We start from the raw sequence: 23,033 nt of genomic DNA on the forward strand, positions 1-23,033 counted from the left end.
ATAACACACACAGTCACACACACACTTAAAGAGAGACTACTTGATTCTTGTAAGATAGATATTTCTGTAATATTATACAAAAAGATGGACCATTTGGAAGGAATGTCACCTATATAGTATTGGGTTGGTCTGTTCAAGCTACACGCTTCAAGCCAAACATCCAAAAAGCAAAGGAAGAAAGAAAGGTACTAACCCTTAGCATTGCTTTCTTTTCCTTTATTCAACACACACTCACTCTCTCTCTCTCTCTCTATTTTACATACTGCAAAAATTGCTAATATATGTCACCATTAGGGTTTTTAGAACTATGTGTTCACATGGTTTGATCACAATTCCTTGATTCTACTAGGCCTTTGATTAACTTTCATAGGAGGGGAAAAGAAGAAAAAGCATCAAAGTAATATATATAGCAAATTTGTTCCACAAAAATGTAACATGTATGCTTGTTATTCCTAGTGGCATTTTAGAACTAATTGATTGATTACTTTATCTTTTTTGTGAACCAGGAATTTGAGCATTAAAAGGATAAAAATCCCATTTTTTTTCTGCTTTCTCTAACAAGGAAAATGGGACGGAGAAGGGTGTCAATCTCAAGGATAGAGAACCGAACCACAAGACAAGTCACCTTTGCAAAACGAAGAGTAGGGTTGTTTAAGAAAACCCATGAACTTTCTGTGCTGTGTGATGCCCAAATTGGAATCATGGTCTTCTCAAGCTCTGGAAAGTTGTATGAGTACTGCAGTGACGCATCTGGGTAAACCTTTAAATCTTATATTTTTAATGTTTCTTGCTTCATTTCTTGTTTTGCTAGTTTTGTTTTTATGGTTTTTGTTCTTTTTTGTTTATAGTATCTCAAAGTGAATAAAATTGCAGGTTTTGTTGATCTTCAAAATGGGATATTTTTTCTGTGTATTTGCTTATGAGATTCTGAATTTATAATTTTCTATCATGTTTGAAACCATGCACTTCACATCTTGTCTTTTGTTTTGATAAAAGTTTTGGCTTTGGTCTCTTTAGCTGTTTTTCCTAAATGTTATGGCTAGGGTTTTCTCAGTTCATCAACTTGGTCTGGTTCGTCTCTCTCTCTCCATGCCATGTTATTTTGTCAGTTTTGCAGTTATAATTTGACCAGCTGATGATTGCCTTGACCTAGCCTGGCTAAGCTGCTCCATGCTTTTTTGGTTCTGGTATTTTTATAAAATGTTACTTTTGCCTGAGGCAAATACATGATGATTATGAATTCATGATCTCAAAGTTTAATTAGTTTCAGATCTCTACCACAGTTGGATATATTTTTCTGACTTCTGTATCGATCTTCTTGACTTGTAATTTTGTACTTTTATAACATGATCTGATTTCTATGTTCCATGGAATTTTAATTAATTGGGTAAATTAACTTAGATATATATATATATATATATTTGAGTAGATAACTTAAGTTAAAATGTAGAGAGTTATAGCCAGCCCCAAAAAAATGGGGACTAGGTTTAATTGTTGTTGTAGTAATATATATTTCTTGGGGAAAAAATATTGGCCTACATTTATGCTCACTACATTTAGTATTTTAGATAATTTCTATAAAATAAAAAAACAGAATGTGGGAGGATTTATGATTCGGTACATGCTGCATGCAGACTCATTTTTGTGTAAAACATGGAAAGAACCCTTTTCTTTTTCTTTTCTTTTTTTTTTTAAGAAAAAAATAATCTTTTTTACATAATATATATCTTTTTTAGAAAAAGTTTTAAACTATAACGTCTACTCTTAATGATAGACTTTTATCATCAAACTAAAATACTAATCAATTTTTTTTTTACATATAAAACGTAGGCAAGAGCAGCTCTTGAAATCAGTATTAGAATCTAGCACCAAAAAGAAAATAGGTCCATCTTTTGTGGTTCAGATAAGTTCTTTTCTCTTTATTGTTCTTTCAATTTAATTTCCACGTGTCAAGCTTCTTGTGAAACCAAGTGGCTTTAATAATGACACAATATATTCCAACTTACATCTGAGAGCGACCATGTTAGGATCAGTATTGGTAAAAGGTAATCTTTATTTGGGACCTTGAGAAAGTGTGGTATATGACTTTTGAATTTCTTTTTTTTTCTTTTTTTTATACCAAATAAAATTTTTACTATAACCTAATTTAAGTGTATATATGTATAAAATTCTCTCCTGAAAATTTGAACCCCAACTCTTATTCTCACACCCCACAAGTATTTATACTTGTGGAGTGACTAACACATCAAGGATGTAGGGGGTGACTTTTGAATTTTGATATAACCATTGTTGTTGTGAAGATAACAGTTATCATTATTATTTGTCCAATAAATATGATTCATCCAACTTTTAATGGTTCATTTTATACTCGACTAACTCTAATGTGTCATGTGTCTATTTAAAAAAAATTAAAATACAAAAACGAAAAAAAAAAAACAAAATTTTTTTATTATATTATAAGAAGAGTGAAATGAACATATAACAAATTGTGATGGGTAAAATACAAAGTGGAACATCTAAAATAGAATAGAAGATTTTTATTCTTACTCGTCACTAGAAAGATTATAATTTTTTTTAAGAATCTAGAAAGATTAGTATTTGTTTGTGGAATTGAACTAAGATTTATGATATTATTGGTTCAACTAAGGACTCATATAGTATGATATAAGAATTGATCTCCTGTACTTATTTCTTCCACTACTTTTTTCCTTAATATACTTCTTTTTAAAAGGTCAAATATAAAGAAGAAAATAAATATTTAGAGAGAGAAGGAGAGAGCAGAATTAAAGGCTTACATGTTTCAATCTAGTATTACTATTTTGTATTGTACATGTATTATAAGAACTCAATATAGGGTATATATACACACAATGATTGACCTATAGGGGCTATTGATTATGTCTTAATCAAGACATATCAATTACCCTTGATTCATGACATAATAAGGGGCTATGACTTAATTAGGTACAAAGTAAAACATAGAGGGCAAATATACTAAGTCATATAAAACATGTGCATATACTAACATCTCCTTCAAACTTAAGGTGGAATCTTAAGTTTGGAATTGTAATCTAATGAATGAAACCATGAAGGCAAATGACAGAATTAGATGTAGAATGGACCAAATCGACAAAGAATAGGCCAGATAAAAGTGTAGAATGAATTGAGAGCAATTATGATGATGGCAATGGACAAAGACGACTTATGAATGTCGACTACAAGGGCCTGAGAATGGTTGTACTAGTGAACAAGGAGTGGTTGCTATGGTTAGAGATGCCACACTTATGGCCGGAGGAACGTTGATGGATAAAGAAGTCGTGGTGATGCATGGGAGTGAGTGACAGAGATGAAGCATAAGCACAAATGAGTGACAGCCCAATTTGTGTGACTTGGAAGCCTTAAATGGGAGAAGGAATCCCAAAATTAGAATCTACACACGTACGCGTGAAAAGAAAGTTATAAAGTGCCCTATCTATAGAGAAAAGTAGATTGTGAAAGATATTTTGGGACAATAGCTAACAGTGACTAGTCCAAGCTTTAGTTAGTTTTGCTAGCCCGTATGATGGTTAGTAGTGACTGAGCCAAGTGATGCTTGATGGTGGGCTACTTGAACCCTATTGAAAATTATAGAAACTTGGCTCTAATTCCATATTAAAATAATGAAAAGAAATAATAAATTTGTAGAGAAAAGGAAAGAGCGAAAGTAATGTAGCTTACAAAATGTAGCGACCTAGAATCATACAGTAAATTAGATATAGCTCTATGTCCTCTATTGCATCCATTTCAGTAATGATAATTTCCAAATCAATAGATTTTAGACTCTAATTTGTTAAGAGTGAGACAAAGTGCAGGGCTTTCATTTGATTACTGCTATCTAGAATGTATTTTGATATTTTATTGATTCCCTTAAGACATCTGATGTCAAAATATTTCTCGTGGAAAATTGTTTTCAGATATTGCCATATTTCCATGTTAATGGCTTTTGCTCCAACCAACCCATAATACAATTATATTCAAGATCAATTTTTTTTTTTTTAATTATTATAAATATTCAAGATCAATGTTTTTTTTTTCTATTACTACAGAATGGAACATATCATAAGAAGGTACAAGATTGCAACAGGGACTGATCAAATTCCAGAAAGCAATGACCAGCTGGTACGTACATCGCATCCCAGTTGAAATAGATTATAAACATGACTAAACTACGTTAAGGTTCTAAGGTTTGTCTCTTTACTACGTGTAGGAGCAGATTCATGGTGAGTTGAAAAGGATGCAAAGAGAAACCCTGAGTCTTGAATTGAGTTTGCAACGTTACACTGGTGAGGACTTGAATTCTGTACAATTTGGAGATTTACATGAACTTGAGCAAAAGCTGGAAAACTCAGTCAACAAAGTTCGAGAAAGAATGGTATAGTGTTTTTAAATATTCTTATGGGCTTAATTAGCAAATATATATATATATAGAGACAATTTGAATCACATCATTTTATTGCTTAACATTCATTATGGAAGTTATTAAGTTCTAATTGTGTTAAAATTATACATGAAAGTGTTGCCTAATATAAGTTTGAGAAAGTTGGCTAATATTAGTGAGTGTGTTTGACATAATCTTTTTTTTTTTTTTTTTCATACTGGAAATTACAGTTCGAGCTCTTACAACAACAGATTGACAATCTTCGAAGGAAGGTAAATTGTGCAATCTGTAAAATCATCTCTCTCTCTCTCTCTCTCATACACACACGTACCATTATTATTATTATTATTGAACCTTTGTCATCTCATTACCTTCTGTTATATCTAAACATTAATAATCCTTCTTGTTCACATTTAGGGGAAAATGCTTCACGATGAAAATGAAAATTTGTACCAACTGGTGAGTGTAATTCTTATATGAGCTTATATAGAGTTGAATGCTACTTAGTTGTATCATGCATGGCCCTCGCGCATGGATTTGGCAAGAAATCCATCATTCTCTCAATCAATTAGTACTAGAGCCAAAAACATTTTTACAATGGCAGCTCTTGTTTTTTAAGCTTACTACTAGCAGACATGATGAAACTAATAAAGACTAAAATTGTTTTAATTCTTTATCATTGCAGAATCAGCTTAAGGAGAATCAGGTAGCTTTGGATCATCAGGCAGAATTGGATCAACATCAGCAAATGACCATGGTACATAAGACTGAGGATCGTCGACACGTATTGGAATCATTCCCATTCTCTGGGGAAGAGCAACCTAGTAGTGTTCTTACTCAGGCAACCTTGCCTCCACTCTTTAATCCATATCGTCTACAGCCTACTCAGCCCAACCTTCAAGATTTCAGTCTCCAACTCCCCGACTATGGTACTTCAATGTCATCATGATGAACTTATTCTCTTTAATATTTGAGTCAAGCTAGGTGGTTTATAAATTGACAAAATAGTGTTCATTTTGTTGGGCTCTAATATATATATTGAGGTGTAACTCTAAACAATGTTACACCATTCAATAACTTGTTATTGAATTAATATTTTGAAAATTCAACCGTTGAATTACATGTTCTATATGTTCTTAACATACATAGCAATTTTTATATCAATCGAATGTTATTTATCATTTGATCCATAAACTCATATTTTATGCATTATTTTAATCTACAAAAACTTGAATTTTAACAATTAATTAATGGCATGACTATTAATTTTTTATCACCTTGAAATTTGTAAGTATGGAGAATGTGTGAAGATAATGTAATCTAACAGTGGATTTGTCAATATTCGCATCCAATTAAAAAATATTGAGTGGTGTAATATTACTTAGAGTTACACCAGGTGTAACTTGAACCTAACTCTAAATATATATAATTTTAAAAAAAAATAAAATAAAAAAAAAACTTTTTTGTACTATTAGCATTAGTGGTGGAAAGTGTAATTTATAACCTATTATTTTTAAGTAGAACATGTAATTCTGAGAATTTCCCAAAGAGGTATTAGAGATTGTTAATGAAAATCTATCTTTATCCAAAGTACTGATTAAGATTTTACAAAAAGACCATCTTTCATTAGAGCAAGTACTGCAGTATTTCAGTGATCATAGATTCTTCAGTTCACAGTCCTTGCTACATCATCCATTCAATGCAATCGTTAATTTGTTTGTAAGTTGCATATTCATCTATTATTACTTACAGTCATAGATATATATATATATATATAACTAATTAAAGTTTGCATTTGCACCTTTTTGCAGTTTGACAATGACTGGTAAGAAGGCTTCTGGTTGGAGACTTGGCTTGTATCGTGTTGGCATAACATGATGCATATAATTTCCTTTTAACGTACTTATATATATAGAGAGAGAGAGAGAATAAAATGTGTTTCTGTAAGTACTTAATATGGATGTTTCTTTCTATGTTGTGTTTGTGCTATAAAGAATGATGAGGATATATGTTTGACCAATAATTAAACAAGTTTAAAACTTATTTTATTAATTTGATATCCTTTATGAGAAAAATCATATTCAAATTCCTCTTCCCCACTTCTAATAATTGAATTAAAAAATAGTTAGAACACTTTCATAAAACGCTACTTGATTAATTACCTTGTGTTTCAAACAAATATAAAGCCATCTTTTACAAGTTTAATCCATTTTTGCATGGGATTAGTTTTAAAATGTAGCTTAAACGGTTTTGTGATTTATCAAACATCCTTTAGCTTTCAATAGGATTGATTATTTTGGTTCTTCAAACCATAGCACAATCGTGTCTATACTTTTTTTGGATATTAATATTTTATACTTCCTTAAAATTAATACAAATGTAATATGTTAAGAAATGATTTTATATGTTTGAAACTAAACAAATTTAAAACTTATTTTATTATTCAGACGTTAGCTAAGTTTTGTGTTTTTGCAACTATTGGCTAAATTAAATTAGTTCAACTCTTAACTGGTTTTGAGAGTTGAACTAATTTCGATGCAGTTCGTCTAAAGCCTAAAATGATTGAGGTTTTAGCCTTTATTACATTGATTCTGTATGTGAAGAAAAAGGTTAAGAATCAGTTTCATATACAAACTGTGTTAAGAATCAATTTTACATCTTAGCTATTGAGAGGGGAAAAAAAGACAGGAATTATACAAATATTATCCATGAACTTTGAGGTTAGTGTAAATTTGGTTTTTGAACATTCAGTTTGAACAATTAACTCCTAGACATTAGTTATATAGCAAAACAATATAGAGGCTACATAATGCACTTTTTCCAATGTTTTCTTAGACCCCTATCCTGACCAACCAACAAATCACATTACTTCTGGTCCACTAGAGACATTGAGATCCAGATGATGAATTAGGCACATTGTCCTTTTAGGTTATATTGGGGTTGCCGGTATGTACCTATGCTAAATTGCAATTTATCATCTATTTTCAAAATGGTTTCCAAATCCTCAAACTATATATTTTTTTTCAAGGTTTTAAACATAGAAACAACAACAATAACAACAACAACAACAACCAAGATTTAATCCTAAATTCTTAGAGTTAATTATAGATCCTCAACAAGTGAATAATAGTCTGCCGCACTACACACATATAATATATATATATATATATATATATATTTTTTTTGTTATATCTAAAATCATACTCTCAATTCAGTTACATGTGTTTTAAACCCACACACTCCAATAAAACCATTTGTCAGCCATTTACATCATTCTTTCTTTAGACATGACATGATGGAGCATTGCGGCTGGAATGCTAAATGCTCATAGGTCAATTTTATTTGTCCTTGTGTATAGTATAAGAATATGTCAATATACCCATCAAAAAAAGAAAAAGAAAAAAAAGAATATGTCAATATAAGATACCATTCTGAGACAACCATCATGGGTGTCTAATACTTTCTCTGCGTAACCGAACTACTAAATTTAAACTCATGTTTACGGATCTTGACATAATTTTAACCCTTATTTGAGGTTCGAAATTAAAATAAAAGGTGACCTCGAACATATTAGAATTCCAATAATTTGTGGTAACACCTTAGAGCATATACATCAGTCTCACCAATTTAACATTTCAACAAAAATTTATCTAAACTTAATCGAAACAAGCGTGCATCAGCCTCACTAAATTAACTAAAGTTTTTAAAGAGAAAAATCTCATCTTTACATGTGATGAGCATATGTTCTTACTACATTAAATTTTAAATGGCTAAACAAGTAAAAGTAGAGTTTTTATTTATTTATTAGTTTAATTAAATATTTGAGGAGATTAGTGTGAATGCTCTTATACACTTTAAAAATAAATGTAAATATATGAAGTTAATCCTAATTGAAAATGTCAGCAATTGAATAATGTTAGAGTGGTGCTATGTTCACAACATTTTCATAATATTTTAACAACAAATTATAGATAATTAGTCATTATTGGTTCTAATTTGAACCTATCATTGAAATTACTTTTCTACTCTACTAATAACAACATGTAACAACCTGCCAGATATAATTTATTGTGAAAATATTATGAACATAATATTTCTCATAATGTTAAAGACACGTGTCTTCCTACACATAAACCCATACTCTACTTAAGTCTCAGCTATTAATTAGTGCATAAATTGACATAACATGCATAAATATAATCTATGTGAAGGTATTAAAATCCCATCACAGTTGACACAAGCAAAGTATTGGAAGAGATGGGAACACTATTTATTTATTTATTTATTTTTAAGAAATCTTTTTTCCATGACAATGATTTATCACAAAATAAACAAGAACAAAAGGGGAAATATATATATATATATATATATATATATATATTTATATATGTATGTATATTTATAAGAACAAAGAGTTGTCACTATTACCAAAATATCCTTAGAAAACCATAAATAGACAATAGACGTTAGCTTTACTCTTCTGTCTCTCTCTCTCTAAGCCTTCAACGGCTTTTTTTCTCTCACTATAAAGGCCCGTAATCGGAACCCTAACTTTCTCGGGTTTTCTCGAGAAAATGACGATCCACCTAGAGAGTTCTCAAATTTGAGCCCCACAAAGCTAGTTTTCCAAAATACATACCAAAAAAATTAAAAAATTAAAAAAAAAATTCGAAACTCAGAATTTTTTAAAAATAAAAATAAAAATGACGGAACTCGATTTCTCAAAGAAAGTCGCCGATAGGTATCTGAAGCGCGAAGTTCTCGGAGAAGGTACCTATGGAGTCGTCTTCAAAGCCATTGATACTAAGGTAGTACTTTCTCTCTCTAGTAATTTTTTTTTTTTGGTTAGGTTTAAGAACTGTCTGTGCTGAAGAATTTTAGTTATTCTCTGTTTGGTTTCTGAGAATTTTTTTTTTTTTTTTGGAAAAATGAAAATTTTGAGTTCTGTAAAGTTTGGTTTGATAGCTGAAAGAAGTTCAAGAAAATGAGATTTGTGAGATTTTGTGGTTTTATGCGGCTTGGATTTTTTTTTTTTATTATTATTTTTTTAAAAGTTTTGAAATTTTAAGTTAGATTGTATTTTGGGTGTGGGGGCACCAAAAAGAAAAAAACCCGGATTGAGAGAAAAAATAATTTATTTGGGGAAAGCTTAATAATCAATTTTGGATATATATATATATATATATATATATGTTTTTCAGGAGCTGAATTGACAATTAGACAGTCAAAATTGTTTACTTGAAACTTCTAACTTGTTGGGTTGAAGTTAGTTTTGTATTATTTTACGAATTTTCATCTGAACTTATGCATGCAGCCATTGAGTCTTGAACTTGTTTCTATTTGAGCTGGGGCTTATTGACAGTGTTTTACATTAAGTAAGCAATGTGCAATTATAACTTGAATGGTCTCAGCGGTTTTTGGTGTAGGTTGGATCTTAGAGAGAATATGTTAAAAATACATTTGGCTTTGAAGTAGACTTATTATAATGAATAATTTTAACCATCGAGTGTGCAGACAGGACAGACAGTTGCAATTAAAAAGATTCGGCTTGGGAAGCAAAAGGAAGGGGTAAATTTTACGGCGCTTAGAGAAATTAAACTTCTTAAAGAGCTCAAAGATCCAAATATAATTGAGTTAATCGATGCGTTCCCTCACAAGGGTAATTTGCATCTTGTGTTTGAGTTCATGGAGACAGACCTTGAAGCTGTTATCCGTGACCGGAATATATTTCTATCTCCAGCTGACATAAAATCATACCTTCAAATGACACTCAAAGGACTTGCTATTTGCCACAAGAAATGGGTTTTACATAGGTATTCTTTTTGTGCTGACAAGCTTATTTGTAATGTTGTTTACTGCTTGGCAGGATTTGTCTAAGGTGTGTGTCTTCTATTTGACAGGGATATGAAACCAAACAACTTGTTGATAGGATCTAATGGACAGCTCAAACTAGCAGATTTTGGTTTAGCACGAATATTTGGGAGCCCAGATCGCAAGTTTACACACCAGGTTTGCTTCTCAATGTATAATTGCGTGGTGATTTCCTTAATTGTTCAAGCTCTAGTATCATGAGTTTGAGATCTTTTGGGATGAATTTGTTACTAGCCCTTCAGGTACTGCCTTTGTTGAAAGAAATCATATTTGGTGTGGTGCTTAAATAATTGTGAAGTTAGCTGCAGTAGATAACAAACTTTTCCTGCTTTTAATATTGAACATTTTTCATTTGAAAGTTGGCTGTGTTCTTCTTTTGTTCATTTGAGGGATTCAAAGCAAATTTTTGATGTGTTCACTTCACATGACAAGAAAGCTGTGATTACTAAAACATTATTAGATTTTTTAAATATCTAAGTAACAATAATGCGCTAATACTGATATTATAATTAACTGTTATGAACTTTTTCCCTCTTTTTGTTAAATTACTTTTTTCCTTATTGCTATATTATGGACATTGTGCTGATCGTTGTTGTGGGTAATATTATTAGTGTTGTTGCATATGCCACTAGTACGATCAAGTTTGTGGGGAGAAAAGAGTTGATTGTTTGGGAAGTGGGAACTACAAGTAGCATGCTCATACATTGCATGGGTTAACTAAAATTCATAGGTAAAATAAGTATAGATTTCATAAATTTCATAAAAATTGCAGAATTAAAAAGTTTAATCTACTTTATGGTGTGGTGAAACTCTTTTGGGATCAAATGTCTTATTTGTATAAAATTAAGGGGTAAGGACTGTCCACATGGCATAAGGGGGAAAAAAGAGGAGGAAATATATAAAGAAAAAAAAGGAGAAGACATCCACTTGATGCAATCATAACATGTCAGACACAACTTTATTATATTGTATATGATTTTGCCATCAGACTAGCTTTCACTAGTTCTCTTATTCAGACATGAGCTTCATTGGTTGTATATTAGGGATGAGTAGAACTATGATCTTGTAAAATTTATTTTGAAACATCTGTTTTACAATGTCTAAATCACCAACCCCCCCCCCCCCCCCCCCCCCCCCGGCCCTTGTTTTATAAGTTTTTTACCTGCTATAAAGATGAAAAACTATGTATTTTTGTGATTTACCTCTAATTTTGAAATCTAATGTAATAAATCCATACTCTTATGAATAGGTCTTTGCGCGATGGTATAGAGCACCTGAGCTGTTGTTTGGTACCAAGCAATATGGCTCTGGGGTGGATGTTTGGGCTGCAGCATGCATATTTGCTGAACTTCTCCTGCGTCGACCTTTTCTGCAGGTAAATTGAAATTTTCATGCTTTCTAATTCTAACAAGTTCTTTACCTATCCAAAAAAACTAATTCTAATAAGTTCTGGCTTGTGGTTTTGATTCTTGCAAAATTTTTTGTTGGTTTAGATCTTTTACTTTAGCATCTATGCTGTTAGTATTTTGTGAGAATATATGTGTGGCTAGGTATCATATCTTATAATGTAGTTTGCATTTATGCTGATTTCTTTGTGGCTAGTTTCATATCTTTTGATAGTGTTTCCCATGCATGTACTATCGTTTGAAAGTGGATGATTGAATATCTCTTATTTATCTGTTAAAATATGTTTTTGTAAAGGGAACATGAGAAAGTTGTACATCAAATTGTGTTTGGATTGTCAAATATAAGTTTGTTTGTGCTGCTTGCAAGTTGTTTTGAGCTGATTTTTTTTTTTTTTGGGGTGTGTTTTGAGCTGATGTTCACATTGAAGGAACTGCTTCTTTATAGTCAATCTCTTTCTAGTATTGGATGAAGATTAGATACTATGTGGTCTTTGTGTTGTCAGAATTGATCACTGTACTAGATTCACTAGTAATTCTTCAATAGGCTTGCATACTGTATGATTCAATGATTGCTTTACGCAGTATCCAATGCCATTCTTTTTTTGATTTCATTTATCTTTTTAATTTTAGATTGTAACTCTTGGAGATCTTCTTGTATCCTATTTGTATCTTGGTTTGTAGTGAATTGATTACATATAAAAGAACTGTATTTTCCTTTCATACTGATGATTGTTACTTCTTTTATTTACAACTTTGCTGGTCAATTTGGCTAAAATTAACATGGGGGGTGCAAGTAGTAAAAAGGCATATGATAAACATGAAGTTGTGGAGTATAATTGCTTAGACAGTCAAAGATACGTCTGGCCAACTCCAATTAGTTGATAAAGGATCCACTGCCACAATTAGTTAGGATTTAGGCTAGTAGTGTTGAGTTTTCTGACTATCGTGACTTCCGTTATTATGTTATAAAATATTTTATTCTTCTTTAATTCAAGTGATTACTTTTTATATCTTTCATGGCTTGATCTTGTCCGCTTTTACTCTCTGCATGTGCCATCAATATTTAAAGAAATCCAGGCTTGTATTTCTGATTCTCACATCTGCTTGATTTTTAATGTTTCATAGGGATCAAGTGACATTGATCAATTGGGAAAAATCTTTGCTGCATTTGGGACTCCAACACCTTCTCAGTGGCCTGATATGGTGTACCTTCCTGATTATGTGGAGTATCAATACGTTCCTTCTCCCACTTTACGGTCACTCTTTCCAATGGCTAGTGATGATGCCCTAGATCTGTTATCGAAGATGTTTACTTATGATCCTAAATCTAGAATATCTGTGCAGCAGGCATTAGAGCATCGGTGTGTCACTTTTTCTTTACCATTCAATTGGGAGACCTATGGTTAGTTTTGGTTCTCTGCTCTCATCTATATTTTCCTATTTAGGTACTTTTCATCTGCGCCTCCACCTACAAACCCAGATAAACTCCCTAGACCTGCACCTAAGAGGGAATCTAGGGCCTCAGATTCACATGATGGCCCTACTGTCTTATCACCTCCAAGAAAGTCCAGGCGAGTGATGCCAGAACGTGATGGTTTTGAGGGAAATGCATACCAAGTAGGTAAGGTTGATGATCATGTTGGTGAAATGAGACAGGCAGCTGGTGAAAATACAAGCAGGAATGAACCAGTACCAATGTCAATAGATTTTTCTATCTTTGGAGCAAAACCTCCAAATAGACCTACCATTAACAGGTAAAAAAGCAATAATTATGATGTTATTTCATAATGGTTTTAAACCTTTGTAAGTTACTCAAATGTGCATAATCTGTAGTTATGCTTGAAGATAGACTTTAAACCTTGTATCAATATTCTTGAGATCAAAAATAGTTTGGAGACATTTTAAAGCTGAAATTGAAGAATAACACGACATTTAGTATTATTATTATTGATAAGTTACACACACATCCAGTGGGTCTTGAGCCAACTACTTTACCACCCCCACCTAGCACTTATAAGGGGAGGCAGTACCAGTTTAGCTAGAGCTCATTGGCTAGCATAACATGACATGGTTATTCATTATAAAGCCTTTAGGATATTTCTGGACGCAAAAGTCCTTTTTTTTTCTCCCGTCCCATTTTGTTGGTCCATTTTTCGGATTCCAATTTAAACATTTAACTTTAAGGTCAAAATGTAAATTGAAAAAATTAACCCTTGAAAGTTAAAAATATATTTTCACTAATTTGTTTTTAGAAAATCTCAAAATTTTCCCTTCTAGAGGTAATTTTTTGACAAGGAATAAAATTTTCTCTTATTTTCTTGAAGAATGGGAAATCCATATGACATGTGAAGATACAATCTTTGAAGCTGTAAAAGTGAGTTGCTTGGGTGATTTTTGGATCACTTTTTGATAAGTCTGATTTTGAGGGTCACTTATCTTAGGTGTAGAAAGATCCTGGTATGATCGCTAAACATGCCTTACTCATTTGGGGACAGCCGGCAGGGGTTTTGTTAGTTTTGGTTTAAAAACCTTCTATCAAGTTAATAAGTTATGATAGATTAGTTTGCTATTGTTTGATTAGGTGAGAAATTTTTAATTCTTTGATGGCATACATTAGGTAATACAACTCTTTTCAAGAATATAATTAGTTGTTATGGTATACTGATCAACAAATGCATAATGGATTTATCAAAAATAAAAATTCATAATGGGGAATAAAGGCTGTCTGAATTGCACTGTTTAGGTTATTTTTCTCAATTCTTATTGCAATTAAGCCTGGAAGGTAATGAAGAGTTATATTATTGCTTGCTGATTACAACTTACAAATTAAAACAAATAAATCTAGTACATATTGAACTATGCCTCATATTGGTACAACTATACCTCAAATGCTTGAAGAGCTTTGGACACCCTTGTTAACCAAAAAAAAAAAAAACAAAGAGCCTATACCTTAGATTGGTTGAGCTTATTAAAGGTCATCAAAAAAGTAGGAATGTTTCCATAGGTGAGGGGCTAGCTTCTAAATACGTGCATGTTAAAATTTCCAAATTGGTTGTAGCATACAAATTATGGATTGGGAAAAGTTATTAAGCCAGATTTGATTTTAATTTCCTCATTTGGCCAAATGTTGCAAAATTTACTCCATTCTTTATCCAAGCCCATTAAAAAATCAATAACAATTTTTTTTTTTTAATTCTTTAAATATATTGCTTATTTTATCCTAATATAAGGCACCCTCATTTGGACAGTTACATAAATAGTGCAGACTGTGGTGTCTGGCACTCTTTAGTTACACACATACACGCATATGTTTGTTTAAGACTATGGTGTGCATCACCTTTCTTTCTTCCCTGTTCAAGTTCTGTCTATGGGCTGGGTGGCATGAAATGATCTATGTGGCTGATCCAGTTGGTTGGCATTAAAAGCTTGGTTGAGACTGTTGAGTTCAGAGTTCTTTACTCTTCTCGTCCACCCTCCTACCCCATCCCCCCCCACCCCTTTTTTCTCTTGCCTGAGTATATTCTTCTTCATTTATTAACTTCCTTATTTGGCCATCATGGGAGATAGGCTAGATATCAAGGATAATTTGTCCAATCTTGTGCATGGGAATTTGAGAGATGTGACTTAGTCAGAAACACAAGCATAATTTCTACTTGGTTTTTAGTTTTTGAATTAATGGCGAAATATTTTAAACCTGCCATAATTTTTGAAGTTGTATTTAGATTTAAGGTAGTGTTTGGTTGGGGTGATAAGTAGGAGGATGGAAAAAACGAGAAAGAAAAGTGGGGAGAAAAAATCATTTTTGTTGTTTGGTTGAGAGTGGAAAAGGGAGTGTAAAACTGGTGGTCTGAGGTATTTTCCACCTTGGCTCACAAAAAAATTTTCTCCCTAAACCGGGGAGAAAAATGGGAGAAAAATGTGCATCAAGCTAAAGTAATTTTTACCCTTGCTACAGCTACCTGCTCACCCTTTTTTTGTCTTATTCAAACTTTGGTTTTAGTATTTTTTTTTTTTCCTTGCATTTCCTATTTAACATTTTTTTTTGTCCTATCCAACATTCATCTGCTACATCATTTTTCCCCCTACTTTTATTTTTTAAAATTATTTTATTATTTAATAGTTATTCTAAAATCTGACTTTTAAAAAAAAATATTTAACTAATTTTGTTAGCCACATTATTTTTTATTTATAAAAATGAATTGATAGAGAAAGAAGTTAAATTAAGGTAATAATTTTGATGTGTCATTTTTATAATGTGTCAAATTACTTCTTATATACCATGTAATAGGGACATAAGAGTACATTTTTACAAACTTCCTTTTTCATTTTCTCATTTATCTTCTCAACCAAACAAAGGATTTATATTAGTTTTCTATCCTTTCATTTTTTTCATCCTCCCAACCAAACACACATGATGAAAAATGAAATATTTTCTAACCTCTCACTTTTTTATCCTCTTACCATTCTCCATCTCTCCACTTTTTCATCTTCTCAACCAAACAGAGCCTTAACACGCATTTGGGTGGGTTTTTTTTTTTTTTTTTTTTTTTTTGGGGGGGGGGGGGGGTTAGAACTATTTTTTTATTTTTTATTTTTTATTGTTAAAATAAAAGCTAACCATTATCATGGTTGGTTTTTTTTTTTTTTTTTTTTTTTTTTATTTGTTAAAATAAAAGCTAACCATTATCATGGTGATTTAGCATTATAGAAGTAGCAAAGATACTGGTGAGGTTGGTTCCAAGTTGGTTAATGCCTTGTATGGCATATTCTGTCTTGACATGCAAGCCAATGAGCATTAGCTAAAATTGCACCTACTTTTCCATAGAATACGTGGAGGATGAGTTTGTGGGTTTGAAACAACCCACTGTGTGCGTGTAACTTACTAATAAAAAAATTACCTTAAACGCAAAAGCTACCTGTAATGGGGTTTTGAACAGAATCAAAAGACCAAACCTATCATTATCCATTTAAGACGAACTGTAACTGACCTGGTTGCTTTGGAATTTAAACTCATATTAGTTACGGAATAAATTAAGGTCTCATACTCATTGTGAAATTTTCTACCTGAAAGTACTACATAACAAACCAAAATTAACAAATTTAAAAAATTTACAATAAAAGGCTAGATTAATGTAAAATGTGTAAATATTGGCTTAAGATTATAAAAAAAAAAATTACACACACACACACACACAAGATAATTACCAAAATTTCAAATATATAAGTAAAGTCTAGATTAATGGAAAAAGTTTAAATAATTTTTACACTAGAATCTTAATATTAAGATTTTTTTTTTCCTCCGAAAATTTATCTACATATTATGTCCATGTTATCTGGATTATAAACTTGGAACTGAAGAATAAATGTGGATTCAACTTCGATGATTTGAATCTGACAATAAAACTTTTGCAAACCCAGATTTTGCACAAGAATAGGAGTCTTTGGAATGAATATCCCTGATTGGGATGAAGTTGGTTGGATAGGTAGAAAAAAATCTTTACCCTATTTAGAGATCTGATTTAAAAATGTTAATTTCTTGAAAACGTGCAATTTTAGTGTTTTTGTTTTATTTTCTTTCTTTGATTCCCAAGAAGAATAATGCTTTGAATATCAAAGATTTTCAGCCTATCAGCTTAGTGGGCAGTGTGTATAAGCTATTGTCTAAAATTTTGGCTAACAGATTGAGGGGTTGGTGTTGGATAAACATTTTGGAGTCGCAGTATTCTTTTGTTGGTGGCAGGCAGATTTTGGACTCGATGCTTATTGCTAACGAATGTTTAGACAGTAGACTGAAGTGTCGTACTCTAGGGGTGCTGTGTAAGTTAGACATCGAGAAAGCTTATGATCATGTGAATTGGGACTCCTTGTTTTATTTGTTGGAGAGGATGGGTTTTGGGGGTAGATGGAGGAGTTGGCTGAAGACTTGCGTCACTACTATTCGATTCTCAATTTTGGTTAATGGATCTTCTACTGGTTTCTTTGGTAGCTCTAGAGGTCTAAGACAAGGTGACCCATTGTCTCCCCTCCTCTTTCTTTTGATCATGGAGGTTTTAAGTCGTATCCTGAAGAAAACTGAGGAAGGTAGTCTCATTAAGGGTTTTCATGTGGGTCCTAATAATCATACTGGTATCTATTTCTCACCTATTATTTGCTGATGATACTATTCTCTTTTGCAACGCTTCTAGAGAGCAAATCTTTTCCATTAGGCTGGTTTTGACCTGTTTTCAAGCTTTTACTAGTTTGAAGGTGAATGTGGGGAAAAGTGAGATTGTCCTTATTGGGGAGGTGAGCAATATCTAGTCATTGGCTAATATTCTTCAATGCAGGGTGGGTAGTTTGCCTATGATTTACATGGGTATGCCACTGGGTTCTTTTGTATAAAACAACTGCTATTTGGAATCCGATTCTTGAGAGGTTGGAAAAGAAGCTTTCAGGCTGGAAGTGGCTTTACTTGTCAAAGGGTTTTAGACTCACTTTGTTAAAAAGTACCCTTTCAAGCCTTCCGACTTATTACCTTTCCCTTTTTACTATCCCTAAAGCTGTGGTGACTAGATTGGAATGTATTTAGAGGAATTTTTTGTGGGGTTCTTCAATTGAGTGTTTCAAATATCCATTGGTGGCTTGGGAAAAGGTTTGTTTACCACACGAGTTGGGTGGTTTGGGAATTCGGAATTTGGCGTTTTTTAATCAGGCCCTATTAGGGAAATGGCTGGCTTTGGAGGTATGGTCATGAAATCACTCATCTATGGCGGAGGGTCATAGCCATGAAATATGAGGAGGGGAAAGGGGGTTGGCGCTCTAGAGTTTGCAGAAGGGCTCATGGTTGTGGTTTATGGCGGAGTATTAGTGAAGGGTGGGAAAGTTTTACTAAGCATTTGTCTTTTGTAGTGGGGGATGGTTCTCGTATTCTTATTCCCTACTTCATTTCATCCAAACCTGGATTCCTAGGGGTGATGGGGGTGACAGGCTTCGTTGGGGTCTTAATGGAAGTGGGAAGCTTGACATTCAGTCTTTTTATCATAAGATTCAAAATGCAGCTCCTTCCACTTTCCCTTGGAAGGGTATTTGGAAAGTCAAGGTTCCTAAAAGGGTGGCATTTTTTATGTGGACAACAGCTCATGGTCAGATTCTAACCTTGGATAACCTTATGCTTTGTGGTCGCCTTTTGGCGAATCGTTGTTGTATGTGCTGTTGTAACGAGGAATCTGTGGATCACCTGTTACTTTTCTGTCCGATAGCTCATTCTTTGTGGACTTATATGCTTCGGTTGTTTGGGATCGATTGGGTAATGCCAGGTTCAATAGCGGACTTATTATTTTGTTGGTACCATTGGCTTGTGAAGCATAGCTCCGATATTTGGAATTTGGTTCCAGGATGTCTAATGTGGACTATTTGGACTGAACAGAATCGGCATTCTTTTGAGGATAAGAGGAAAACTGTGGTTCAATTATTAGATTTGTGCCAACGGATCCTCTTTGATTGGTCTCGGTGTTGGGGTTTTTCGGATTGTTTTATCCTTATGGAATTTCTTTCGTCTATTAGTTTTTCTTAGTGGCTGCTTGTGTCTTTTTGTTCACTACCGTGAACCCTTTGTATTTTCATGCTTTTCCCTTATTAATAATATTTTCTTCTTACTTATCAAAAAAAAAAAATTTAATAAGTATGAACCCTCAATAGCTGCTATTATCTGGGTGCTTATTGATATGATACAATATCTTTACTGGAATCCCTCTCCATCTTTTACCTGATGCCAAAATTCTAAAATCTGGAATATGTTTTTTAATTAAACAAACAAGTGGAATATGGCTTCAGAATCACCTTTTTCATGAAGTTGGAACATGCAGAATGTGTCTATGTTTGTTATGTATAGCAAACCTTGTACTTAAATGGTTGTGTTATTCTTGATTCTTTCTTTTGCTTCTTCTGCAGTGCTGACAGGACACATTTGAAAAGGAAATTAGATCTTGAATTCCAACACCCTGAGTAAGAACATTTTATATCAAGTATGCTCAAATCCTGATTTGGTCATTGTCTACTTATTGATGGGCTAGCATTTATGAGGTATGTGGTTAATCTTTCAAGGATGTTTTATTAGCTGGCTAGTCAGCATCTCATTTTCTTTATCTGCATGCATGCCTTCTATTGGCTGATTTCTGCTTGAAGATTATAAGAAGGAAGCATCCATTTTTGTAGGATTGAAGTTTTGGTGGTCAAAAATAACTGTTGAAGGAGAAAAAGGAGATGGCATGAAATAGTGGCTTCCTTGTCACTTTTAAAGGGAATTTGTACTATAGTTCATGGAAGACCAAAATTTTGGAGGAAATATATTTTTTTATAAATATCTTATTTTACTATAGTTGATGCTTGAGAATGGTAGAATTATGGTTTGAGGCAATTCAGAAAAAAACATTAATTTGAGTGTACTTTGTATTTCACTAGACGAGGAAAGTGTGATAACCAAATTTACAGTTAATTTTTTCATGAATAAGTTCTGTGAGAACCTCTAGAAATATTTTTCATGGCAAGGTGGAATCTTCTACGTATTTTTCATTTTTTGGTTGAAGAATGTGAGTTTCTGTATGTTCTAGCACTCACTGCAGGTTTTGTATCTAGTTTTTCTTTTCTGAAGGGATAATTTTCCAAATTATTTTATGATTTTATGTACCATTTATTTGTTTTTAAGATGAACGGATGACTCTGGCTTAGAGAACTGTTGGGGAAACTGGTTTTCTGGAACCCGGTGTTTTTGGTCAAAGAGAACTGTCTGGGAAATTGGTTCTCTGGATTGTGATTGTGATCTGTCCACGTGCAAGAGCCAGTTGTCCATTTTTATGTTTCTGTTAATTCAGTATAAATAAATGTACTTTGGTGAGTTCTAAGAGACCTCTTTCCTGTCGTGAAACGTGAAGGAAACTGTAATTTTTATTTATTTTTTTGGTTAGTGAAAAAGGAAAGTTGCCACTGTAAATCTCCCACTTTTTGGTTCTTGATTCCTACCTCTGTTTCATTTTCCCCCCTCTATATTCGTTTTAATATCTGCTTTTGTAAGATTAGGTGCTCATTAGACTTTTGTAGGTGTTCAAGTAATTTGTGTCATTATTGAGTTCCCCCCCCCCCCCCCCCTTTTTCTTTTGATTTTTTTTTCCCTTATAAAAAGTAGGGGAAGGGATTCAAACCTAGGGTCTTCCGGGAGATTAGGCAATGCCACTAAGCTACAAGACTATTGAGAATGATATTTATTGTGCTTTGAGCAAAGAATGGCTAAAAACTTAATGTTAAGGCCTCTAGAGTAAGAAACGAGTGCCTAAAACTTCATATCCAGACTCTCATGCAGGAATTTTTTGGCGGTGATATGAGACTGAAAAATGCACCAGGCTAACATGAAGGCCTGCCCTAAATAATAAGGCTCAGAACCAAACTATGGATCCCTGGCAATGTGTTTGATTATAGTTAAGGAAATAGAAAGGGGGTAGTCAGTTAATAATATAGGCATGCACTTCCCATCCATTTAATTGATACACGGCCTTCCAGTTCAACAATAAGCTGAAAGTTAGAAAGAAATGAAAGTTTCAGAGTTGGATTCAGAAGAAGACCAATCAAGCTTGAGTATGCTTACAGAAAAGGAAAGTATAATTTAACTTGTCTATAATCAATCCCTTCTGAAAAAGTGGAATTCTTAGCTTTTAATAGGGTTTGTACTTTGCCATTCATCTCTCTTAAAATATTGGCACAGGTGCTTTATATTCCATGTTTCAAACGTATCAGCTAATGGCTTGTGAAGATTTTTAGTTGGGACTTGGGAGATACGGTTTTGGTTAGATAGTTTAGTGTAATAACCCAATTTGGGAAAAGACCAACATAACAAATATTGGCAATTATCATTTGCTCGTTATCTCCTCGTGGTCCTACCTACATGCCACAAATTCAATGTTTCCAATTTTCCATAGAAACTTCAGTGGCTTTCCTAGGTGGTTTGGGCCTTACTTTATACTATGTGAGTTTCGTCCCAAGAAAAAGAGAGAAGATTTCAACCAGTGGCCTCCTCCTATAAGTGAGATTCTTCGTGTAACTCAACTTATTGCAATTGAAAATGTAATGAGCTGTCATGGGTTTGCTAGCATTCCAATGGTATTTGCAAGGCTACTCAAGTAACCCAATATCTTCCCCAAGAAAAAATGCACAAGGATTTGATCCATTAAATTGGACATTTTGTGTGTATAATAAGTATGACAATAGATCCATAAAGCACAAAAATGCATTATCAATAATGAGGAGCGCTAATGAAGGTCCTTGTAAATAAATATACCGACCCACAATTATTTAAATATTTTTTGGTTGAATATGACTCAGATGTCAATTGAATTTCCACAAACATGAATATAGAAGAATAGTATGCAAATCTAATATCATGAAAGGAATTTTTTTTTTTTTTTTAAATAACAAAATGATAGAAAGGCCTAGCCAATGTTGTCAATGAGACTAACATTTTAGGTAGGTTGCAAAATATATATAAATATTTTTCATCAAACCATCACTTTTATTTTATATCTTTCGGATAATTCAATTGTTACAACGAAAAATGAGATATTTGAACCCTAACATCTTTATTGGAAAAATTAGGACGATATGTAAACTTTTTACCACCTTTATATTTATATTTCCTAATCATGTTGCTTGACGTTGTCATTATGTTTTATTTGATATTAGTAGAATCCATCATCTTGTGCCATCCAAATACAGTGATCTCCACCATAGTCCAAGCGATGATCAAGCACTCGTGTATGACCATTAATATCTTATGACAAGCACCATGAATGGTCATCACCATAGATTTTTTTTTTTTTTTTTTAATCCAAACGGGAATATTCTTTTTATTTTGCAAATGGAATGTTTTTATTTGATGTTAGCGAGCACCTGTTTTCTTTTTCTTTTTTTAATTTATTAACACGATAAGATTTGAAACCCATAACGTTACTTACTCACTTTTCATGATACCTACTTTTTATCACTATGTCAAAATATCAATAAGTTTCTTTTTTATGTAAATAGATTTGAACCCAAACTCTTTTTTCAAGAACAAAAGACTTCACTGGTTGAGTAGACAAGAATTCATTGTTAATGGAAACTTGATTGAGCTTAACAAGAGCTTATTTTGCATCAAACGATGTTTATTTACTTCAAAAAAAATGAATATGTTTATTTTAACCAAAAATATTTCATTATTTAGCAAGGAAGGAAAGCTCTTTGAGGAGTTTCAGGTTTGGTTTGAAGAAGTACTGAATGATGTTGTTTCATTTGTAATTTGTGACATTTCTTAGTTTCTCTGCAATAAAATTGGA

General features: G+C 32.7%; 2 protein-coding genes across 2 annotated transcripts; both read left to right on the forward strand.

Moving 5' to 3' along the window:
* The first annotated feature begins 327 nt into the window (after positions 1 to 327).
* LOC115967139 (MADS-box protein FBP24) lies at positions 328 to 6,362 on the forward strand. The gene is made up of 8 exons (XM_031086215.1): positions 328 to 397; positions 507 to 754; positions 4,086 to 4,158; positions 4,247 to 4,411; positions 4,648 to 4,689; positions 4,835 to 4,882; positions 5,115 to 5,346; positions 6,229 to 6,362. Exons 2-8 carry the CDS (start codon positions 567 to 569, stop codon positions 6,231 to 6,233), a joined length of 753 nt encoding a protein of 250 aa, XP_030942075.1. The 5' UTR covers positions 328 to 397; positions 507 to 566; the 3' UTR covers positions 6,234 to 6,362.
* A 2,524-nt stretch (positions 6,363 to 8,886) lies between these two features.
* LOC115968816 (cyclin-dependent kinase D-3-like) lies at positions 8,887 to 20,219 on the forward strand. The gene is made up of 8 exons (XM_031088325.1): positions 8,887 to 9,225; positions 9,932 to 10,230; positions 10,318 to 10,426; positions 11,538 to 11,663; positions 12,820 to 13,055; positions 13,140 to 13,448; positions 19,624 to 19,755; positions 19,888 to 20,219. Exons 1-7 carry the CDS (start codon positions 9,121 to 9,123, stop codon positions 19,679 to 19,681), a joined length of 1,242 nt encoding a protein of 413 aa, XP_030944185.1. The 5' UTR covers positions 8,887 to 9,120; the 3' UTR covers positions 19,682 to 19,755; positions 19,888 to 20,219.
* The last annotated feature ends 2,814 nt before the right edge of the window (positions 20,220 to 23,033 follow it).

Source organism: Quercus lobata, chromosome 11 (assembly GCF_001633185.2).
Source record: "Quercus lobata isolate SW786 chromosome 11, ValleyOak3.0 Primary Assembly, whole genome shotgun sequence".
Classification (NCBI taxonomy): Eukaryota; Viridiplantae; Streptophyta; class Magnoliopsida; order Fagales; family Fagaceae; genus Quercus; species Quercus lobata.